This window comes from Vicia villosa, linkage group LG3, assembly GCF_029867415.1.
Source record: "Vicia villosa cultivar HV-30 ecotype Madison, WI linkage group LG3, Vvil1.0, whole genome shotgun sequence".
Lineage (NCBI taxonomy): Eukaryota > Viridiplantae > Streptophyta > Magnoliopsida > Fabales > Fabaceae > Vicia > Vicia villosa.
Genome location: NC_081182.1, coordinates 181985445 through 181995312, shown reverse-complemented (window position 1 = coordinate 181995312; position 9868 = coordinate 181985445). Strand labels below are relative to the sequence as shown.

Below are 9868 nucleotides of genomic sequence, written 5' to 3'. Positions count from 1 at the left end.
CCCATGGCCCTCTTACGCACCACCGAATTGACCATTTTGCCCCCGTGTTTTCGTAGATGGATCTCCGGAAGCACCTTTTTTTATTTAACGTTGTTCTGTTCCGTAGATGCACCTACGGAAGCCTTATGTATATGCATCTACGGAATAAACCCAGCACTCAGAAAACCAAAACAGAAGCATTTCTAAACATAAAAGACATTGCAATGATTCATTGATTAATCGATATTACACCGAAATTTCAAATTGAAAATTAAGAAAACTAATAGATCTAAGAAACTACAACGGTTAAAACAATCTCATCTAATCCATGCATCATTTGAATGCAATCCATGTCCCATTTCACTTCAACCCACCAACGTTCCGTTTTTCTGGTCGCAAACGAGGTACTTGTTATAAGCCTCTGGATCCTTTTGATTTCTTCTCCGAGTTTGTACTTCCCCTCTAAAAAAGACATGATAGTCCTCTTGAGTTGGTCGAAGGAATGGATATTCCAAAACTCGGCACGGGTGGTTTGACGGGAGATAAAATGACATGCCCATCCCTTATGCGGTATTCCGGTTCAGGATCGGGATGCTTCATTGATGTTCGGTGACATCCATCTGGCCTAATACGAGACATTTTTGTGTTTGTGTCTATGTGTAATGCAAACCTAGAAACCCTAAATTTATAGAAGCCTTTGGAGAATATGGACCACATAATCTCTTTCACAGAAAGTTCCGTAGATGTATCCACGGAAGGGTCATACGTAACACCTTTCCGTAGATGCATCTATGGTAAAGACCTATAATTTTCATTTTGATACCCTTCCATAGATGGATCTATGGAAGTTTTCCTACTATTTTTAAACCAGAACAGAAAGCAGTAGCAGCACAAAAAACACAAAAACACAAAAACACAAAAAATGGTTATATTGCAATATTATAGAGTGCATATATTACACTTTGAAACTAGATAAATACATCAAAAGATCTGTCGCCGGCTAAATATATTGGCGGTTCCAATTTTGACTTTTCCGCATTCGAGATTTTATCGATATTCTTTAATCTTTCGAATTCATGCATCCTATCAACAAATACATTCGGCCACGTCTCGGAAAGTTCAGTATGATGAAGATTCCATTCCGGTGACGTAGGTGGTATGGGGCATCCCGGTTTCAAGTAAACTTGTACAAAATGACGCGATTTGACGAGCCACCCAACACATATAATATGATCAATTGGATTTGTAGGAGGTGCGGAGCGGAAAAAAGATTTCCGAAAAACCATAACGCGTCAAGTCAATGCATACCATGTCATATGCACATGCAATAAGATGTCCTATTTCCGAGAATCTCATCCAATGCGAAACCGGTGCGTAGGCGCCCTCCCAAGGAACATGAGCTTCGTTGACCGATTAAAATTTGGTTTCGTCTCCAAATACCCGCGTGTACGAGTCTTTATGGTTCACCAAATCGACGATAAGATCATGACGGACTAGCTCATGGGCATCCTCTCCCTTACAAAGTAAAGCTGATACGGCCCGAAATCCGCAATTACCGTCCCCCACCACATTGACGATCCGGTCGATGTATTTATGCATAAAAACCGGCATCTCGTCAATGAATGGAATTTTTGGAGCAATTTGTACCTCTTCAATTGATGGAGCAATAGGTGTTGGAATTGGAACTTTTGGAATAATAGGTGTAAGAGGTGTCGGAGGCGGTTTGCTTAGGCGGGCTCCCTTGTTTGAACTCTTTTGAGGTTTTTGCGATTTCGGAGTTGGTGAGTCGGGAAAGAGTTTGTCGACGTGCTCACAATATGAAGGAGACCGTGTTGTTGAGTTGTCATTTGGCATAGACCTCACTTTCTTCGGAGCACCTTTTGTCTTAACGGGTTGAGACGATGGTTACATGTCGGTTGTTTCGGGAAATCCAATCCTCTGCAATTGTTCTTTGATGTATAATTTCGTGTTGTCATCATCCTTCAAAAATCTCTCTTGTATCGCCTCCAATTCGGAAATAATAGAGATATTCGAATCTTCTTCGACACAACCATCATCATCAAAACTAAGTCTCTTCCAATAAGGAGTGATTTCATTCATTATTATTGGCTCACCTAATCTCACTTTTTTAGCAATAGCACAAGCACACGGGAGACCATATGTGATAGTAATATTGCAACCACACTTTGCGGTATCGCCACCAATTGTTTCACCTCGATTCGCCTCGTGAAAGATATAATTCAATCCGGCCCGAGATACATTGCCGATCAATTGAGAGTAAAGGATGTTGTTCTTAAATCGATGCTCCAAAACCGTAATGCTCTGACCAAACGAAGTTTGTATTTCGTTGTGTTGGTTCGAAATTATGTGATTTATGGTGTCTCATGCTTTACACAAATCACCTTTGCTATCACACAACCAATTTTTCAAAGTAGTATGTGCCGACTCAACTCTATTGGTGGTTGTATTCCCAAGGTGTCTGACCATTTCAGTCCACGCACAAATAAACTTCTCCTTCACTTTGTCAAGAATGTTGCTTTCAATGTATTTCAATAAATCGGGATATTTTTCACATATTTTCCGAAATTGCAATGCGACATCGGCATATAATTCTTTTGTCGACGAACTTGCAATACGAGCCCATGCATCCATTATTTGGTCAACAATCACTCTAGGTTTCAACACTTTCCCACCTTCGGTCGCTACTTGTTTTGTCCCCACAACGGGTTTAATCTTACTTCTCACATTACATGATATGTGATATCGACAAAGTAATGTATGAGAAGAAGGAAATGCCTTTTCAACCACATTCATCAAAGCGAAGTCGCGGTCCGTAACAATTGTCTTGGGCATCTCAACTTGTTTTTTCAAAAGTGAGCGACACACCTCCAAGGCCCACCTAAATTTATCCTCTTTTTCACACTCCAAAAAAGAAAAACCAACGGCAAATGTCTTCTCGGTGGATGTAACACCGACCATCTCGAATAATGGGAGTCGATACTTGTTAGTCATGTAGGTAGAACCGAGAATGAGCACCGTCGAGAAAGTGTTGAACAACTTTATGGAATCCGGTTGAGTCCAAAAAATATCTCGGACCGTAACCTCGTCATCGCAATATTTGTACCGCACCACATATTTGTTATCATCCAACATTTTCAAAAAATGTTGCATCTCACTCCTATCTCCCCTACTCGCCTTTTTATTGCGGTACCGTTGATTATACACTTGTCTTATATTTGAAATGTTGTCGGGTTCCTTCCTTTTCAAAATTCAAGGACATGTCTTTAATAGATGCTTTCTCAATCGGATTGAGCCTACATGCCACCGGATGGCCTTGTACTTTTGCGCACAAATCATGGTTATGCAAACCACAAACAACAGAGCATATCCACTTCGTGATAGCCAACATGTAACAACGGATTTTAAATGGACACTCGTATTTTCTAATACCCGTGTCGTCTCTTTTAAAATTCTTTAGAGGAGGATGGTATTTCCCGCTTATTTCGCACAATATTGTTACAAACGGGTTTCTTCTTGCCGTACCATTATCCGAGATCTTCCTATCACCACACCAAAACCAAGACTAGTTGCGTTCCTACGAATCCATGTTAGCATGCTTTCACGATCATCAAAGTCTTGCTTGCTACAAAATCCACCTCCGACATCTACCACATTTGTGACTACCCCATCGATACTCGTAGCTACATTGAATAAAGTAGCTAATTCTCTTAAAATATTATCGGGGTGCACCATACCTATTTTGAAAAAATCACACAGAATTACAAGATGCGGGAAAAAAACTGCTGGGACTATTCCGTAGATGCATCTACGGAAGTGTTCACCTTCAAGATGTTCCGTAGATGGATCTACGGAAGCAACGTAACTTTTTTCCAGAAAATTTCATTGATAATGTGAAGAATGTAGTGGTTGAAAGTGATTATTTACCTGAAATTCAGACTCTTCTTGCTCCCTTTTATTTGTTGCACCAAAAACTTTGAGTGTTGGAGTGAAATAAGGTATTGATGATGTAGGGTTTTTAGGGTGTGGAGTATGATGAGTTTGGAGAAATGAAACAATGAGGGGAGTGATCATGCTGGTTCAAACTATATCAGACTCTTTCGTAGATGCATCTACGGAACAATGTGGCGCTAAGTTATTCCGTAGATGTATCTAAAGAAGCTTCCATTAAGATATTTTAATGTGTATTTTTATCTCATATACACTAGTTTATTACCTTCCCGTAGATGCATCTACGGAAGGAATCAATTTTTTTCAAAATTTGGGGTGCTTCCGGATGTGGATCTACGGAAGCTGAAGTCAAATGTGGAATTTTGTGTGGTGTGTAAGATAACCATGGGGTGGGTTGAGAAAATTTCCAAAAAAAAATAGAAGAGACGAAAGATTAGTGAAGATGAAAAAGAAAAAACAAATTAGAGAAGATGTGCGATAAAAACGAAACTGAAATAGGGAACATATGCATAAAAATAAAAAGGTGAAAAAGAAAGAATATAAGAGAGTAAAGATGAGAAGAAGAGGGAAGATGTATGTGGCAAAGAATGCGCGATAATGCTACTAGATATTTGAGAAGATCGGGACTGAAATCATGTGTAAGGATGAGAAAATTGTTCGTAATCATAAGGCTAAGGTATAATAGGTTTAAGTTTAGGTTGGATGTGAGTTAAGTAAAAGTTAGGTTGTAATATAATGCAGCTTGATTCGGTTTGGTTCGGTTTACAAAATACAAACCGAACCGAACCGTGCGGTTTTGTTAAAAAATGACCCAAACAAATCCAAGCCAAATGCGGTTTCTTACGGTTTCGATTTGGTTTTATTTGTGATTTTTTATTGGGTTGATTTGATTTTGAACACTCCTAGTTATGCCATTATTTATTTATTTTTTGTTAAAATTAAAAATATTTAAATATTTTTAATGTATTTATTATAAAGAGATATAAATTATAATTAGTATTATTAATAAATTAGATATGACATATTAGACAAGAACTATCAACTACAAAAATATTATTTCATTTTTATTATATTTTAAAATAAATGTGCATACTATACCAATATTCATGCGACCGCACAGATATTCCATTAGTTTAAAAGATAAAAATTTTATTTTTAAATATCAATTTTTTTTCTTTATATTTTAATACAATTGAGTTTATATAATCATGACAAAATATTCATTTTGGTCCCTTAATTATACTATTGGGTTCTGATTGGTCCCTTAATTTTTTCCATGTCACCTTGGTCCCTTAACTTTCTAAATGTTTCATTTTAGTCCTTTTTGTCTAATTACCGACGAAAAAACTTTGAAATCGATCGCTAAATCCATCTCTAATTAGACAAAAAAGTCTAAAATAAAACGGTTTAGAAATTAAGAGATCCAAGTGACAGAAAAAAAATTAAGAAATCAATTTGATCTTAAGTGTATAGTTAAGAATAAAAGAGAAATTCTCCAAGTTGATTTAGATTACTCTCACACAAATTTATATCAAGTTTTTTTCTCCGAGTTTGAACCTCTTTCATTTCTTTCAAGGGATCCTTTTATAGCCAGTCTCATCTAGGGTTTAGTGAGGTATTGGATCATGGGCTTCTTGATTATCCATCACTTATAGTCCATGATAATCAACATATTCCCTCTATTTCTTATCCTTCGTACCATTACTAGGATAGGTACACAATGCATGCAGGGGACAAAGCGTTCGATGGTAAGACTGTTGTGAAAAAGGGGCAAGTCGCGTGCTACAGTGGCTTTACTATTTTAGAGTCTGTTGTCTTCTAGTACTTTGATCTTATCTTCGCTAGTTTTAGCTCAAAGGCACTCCAATTCTCTGGTTGATGCCACAAATGCCCTAAAGCTATGAACATCCACTCTTCGTAACTTCCATTGCATTTTACACTTAGCTGAAAATTGGGGTTAAAATGGTGCTCCAAATCTGTCATACCAGAACTTATCAGAAATCAGTCCTACACATGTAACAAACTGTAATACGGTTGGAGAATTGACTTTTTATTTTGTTATTTCGTAAAACATGTTACGTTAAGCAAGAGTCACCACCGACTTTTATTTTATCCAATTAGGAAAGGCAAAAAGAACAGGAAAGAACTTTTTAAAGATTTTGAGTTCAGGGGATAGGTTATACAAAGAGAAGGTATTAACACCCTTTATATCCATGGTTACCCATGGGCTCTTAATTTCTTAGCTCACTTGTTTTGAATTGTTTGACTTGTGTGTGTTTGAAAATATTTGGTAAGAGAGTTAACTTTGTAATGATTCATCATTCGAATATATACAAAGTATTTATCTTGAAAATATTTTGAGAAAGATGCTTGAAAACGCTTTTTACTTTGTAATGATCCTTGTATGGATATATACAAAATATTGTGTTTGAAGTTGTTTTGAAAAACGTGAGGTGTAAAGAGCATTGTGAGTAAGCAATCAGGAAGACCTACCTATTAAAGATTGTCTTTCCTATTCTATGCCTTTTCTTGAGATAGAGTACTATCTATACCATTAGTGGGTAGGTAGTCCTATCTATTGGATGTGAAGGAACATCGAAGAGTCATCGAATGGTCATAGAAGGCAACATGTAAGGATACCTTAGCAATTCAAAGGGACTATCATCATTTTATCGTAGCGTCATTGAGGGACAAAATCATTTATTCGTAGGCAACTCGAAGGGACTATGATCTTTATATCAGAGGGACTATGATGATTTGAATCGTAGGCAACATTTGCTAAAGGTACCCCTACGCTCGAGGGACTTGACCATATATCGAAAGGCAACAAGAGAGGGTTACCCTAAAGGTGCAAGTGTGAAAAGTGTGTTTGATTCAGACATTTTATCTTGATTATGGTTAGCTATGTTCAATTTTAGTCTTGCCATACAATCCTAAGACATACATCTAACAGATAAATATAAGGTGCGGAAAATAAAAATCCTACGCTATTACATGGCTTCGAGATGGGGGATTTACAATTTGCCAAACTGGGATAAAAAATTATTACAAATCCAAACAAAAATTAAAGCGAAAAAAGGAAAATTAATATATACAAAAATAATTAGAATTGCAAACGTCCATGAAAAAGAGTCTGATGCCTCAATGATAGGAGTACCTCACAAAAATAAGAAATGTTAGTGCGGATATATATATATATATATATATATATATATATATATATATATATATATATATATATATATATATATATATATATATATATATATATATATATATAAAAAGAAGCATATCAAGTGAGATGAGAGGAATAAATATCAACCATTGGATTCATCAAGAGAGAGAATGTCAATGCATTAATGTGGCTATTAATTTCTCTCTCTTGATGAATCTAATGGTTGATATTTATTATATATATATATATATATATATATATATATATATATATATAATTATAGATAAGAAGTAATAAAAATAACTAACAAATGTTAAACATATTAAATTCTAAAAAGGAAGTTAAAATTAAACAACATATTAAATTATTTTGAATATGAGAAATTAAACTAATCTATTTTTTTAATTTTATCATTAAATGAAAAATAAAGAGACAACTATTTAAACAAATTATAAAAAGCACAAACATGTAAATTGGCTAAAAACTAAGCAAATACGGGGTGGAGTTCAAAAATAGGGCGCTGGGCCCAAACGGAAATGAGGCGCAAAAACAATTAGAACATAAAACCTCAGAGGGAGGTGCAAAGTGCAAGAAGAGGTGATAACAAAAAACGTATTGGGCTGAAAACTATTAAAAACAGAATATGATATTGGGCCTAGCTAAAGCCCTAATTCAATTTTGAAAACACATCAGGGAGGGGTATAGACGCCAAAGAGAGGGTGCACAGAGAGATTCGGATGGGCCATAAACGCCTTGGCCCAAATAACACCAAAAACTCTAAAACTAAAGACAATTTCTTTATAGACCCCCCAACCTTCTAAGATACCCGCGACGAAATTCTCAAAATGCCCCTATATTTCTAAAATTAAAAGCTATAGAAATCTAAAAAATAGTAATAACAATAACAAAAAAAAAGAAAAAAAGAAAAAGACAAAAGTGTCAAAATAATAGAGGTGGTGGGGTTTGAACTCAGATCTTTTCACATATTTAATTCCTCACACTCACCATACTATCCGCTAGGCCATTACATTCATTCGACATAAGATTGCATAGCCAAATGAATCGTGGAGAAAACCCAAATGACCAGAAATTTCTTGATCTCATACCTTAAAATCCTTTTGAACTAAGGTGTTTAATTGTGTGATTGCACGCGGTGCAAATGACTTAAGGGAGTGTATGCATGTGAAATGAGAAACATAAGTAAGACAAAAGTGAAATCAGGAGGGAAAATTTTGGGGTGCAACACAAACACATAAAAAGTCAGAAATGAGACCACCTATTATGCTTTTCACAAACTTACTTAAAACAACAAAAATTAACTCAAAGTAACCTAAATTCTTACTTAATAATAAGATAAAATCAAGTATTAAGTGCTAGAACACCTCACACATAGTGAGTTATCTTGTCACATGCAAGTAAGTGTGGCATTTATTCTAGGGTGCCTTCCAAATGTAAGGATAATTTCTCGAAGTTCTGTGGTCAGAGTCATTTCTTGGCTAAGGCCAGATTTTACGTTTATCTTCAGGATGGCTTGTATCAAGAAGAGAACAATTATTTGGTGATGGTTTCCTTGATTCCCTTGATAACTTGTTTTCATATAATATGAAGTGCCACAAAGAAAATGATTCAAATGAAGAGGACGCCTGGGGCCACTTATTTTCTTTTAGAAGTTGTTTTTGTCTCGGCTTTGGGAAGAACTCTAAATATGGAGCCCACTATTGAATTGTCCTCTTTTACCATTCCTACCCCACCAGGACGGAGGTTCCTAGTTCACCCAATCAAAATGAGGTAGGAGATGCTCCATATTTGTCGTCACATGAGATTGATGATAATTACTTGAAGGGATATTCCCCTAATGCGCCTTATAGTCGGGGGAAGAACATCAAAAGATCTTGGATAATCATGCAAAACTTCAGAGGATTTGATCTCGGGGGATGCTCAAACTTAACTCGGGTGCATGGTCATTGCTACTTCTATCCCGCCCTAGTCCCTAAATGACTAGGGAACTTCACTCTTTTAACAGTAACGAATATTATGAATATTTTTCAAGCAAGGTTGAGGGTGTTCATTAAGAAGAGTTTATAGAAAATGTCATATCAGATGTGTTAGGAGTCAGTTGTCCTAGCCTTTGGTTCCACCAGTAATGGAGATGTCTTCTTTCTTAAACATCTTCAAAAAGAGAAAAAGGCGCTTGTCGAACGTGCTAGTACACTTACTATCAAGTGGAACTATTTTTTTTGGAAGATCTCACAAAGACGGGTGGTCTGTTGGCGGAGATGGGGAAAAAGATACGGTATTTAGGGTACCCTCGTCTATAATTTGAAAATGTGGAGTTGTTAGCTCTAGAGATAAAGGATTAGGACGCTTCCCTATCATATGCTTAAATGATACTATCCAAAACTGAGGTTGCTAAGTCGATGCCACTCAAGCACAAAATTCCTCTCGTAAGAAGGTAAAAAAAGCTAGAGATGGCTTTGAAAGAAGCTCAAGAGGGTTGGTAGAAGGCTTAAGTTGACCTTTAGGAGATGCGTCTCAAAAACCTGAATTTATCCAAGGAGTATGCCAAGTCAGTGAAGGAAAGTTATTCCGTTCTACAAATTTCATTTGAGAATGCACTCAAGCAATGGAATTTTTCCATCTCGAGGTGAAAATTTCAAGGGAGCAAATTTGACTTAAGCAATAGGTGATGGATGGATGGCCGGTTAATATTAAGTCTTATTCATAGTTTTTTGTGGTGCTCTTGCT

At 36.2% G+C, this 9868-nt stretch overlaps 1 protein-coding gene across 1 annotated transcript; it reads right to left on the bottom strand.

Moving 5' to 3' along the window:
• Window positions 1–1392: 1392 nt before the first annotated feature.
• Window positions 1393–1833, bottom strand: LOC131659484 (uncharacterized). The gene has a single exon (XM_058928669.1). The coding sequence runs from the start codon at window positions 1831–1833 to the stop codon at window positions 1393–1395; it is 441 nt and encodes a 146-aa protein (XP_058784652.1).
• Between the last annotated feature and the right edge of the window lie 8035 nt (window positions 1834–9868).

Excerpts from the sequence above, each read along its gene's own strand:
- LOC131659484 (XM_058928669.1), bottom strand. The coding sequence starts at position 1,833 with ATGCCAAATGACAACTCAACAACACGGTCTCCTTCATATTGTGAGCAC.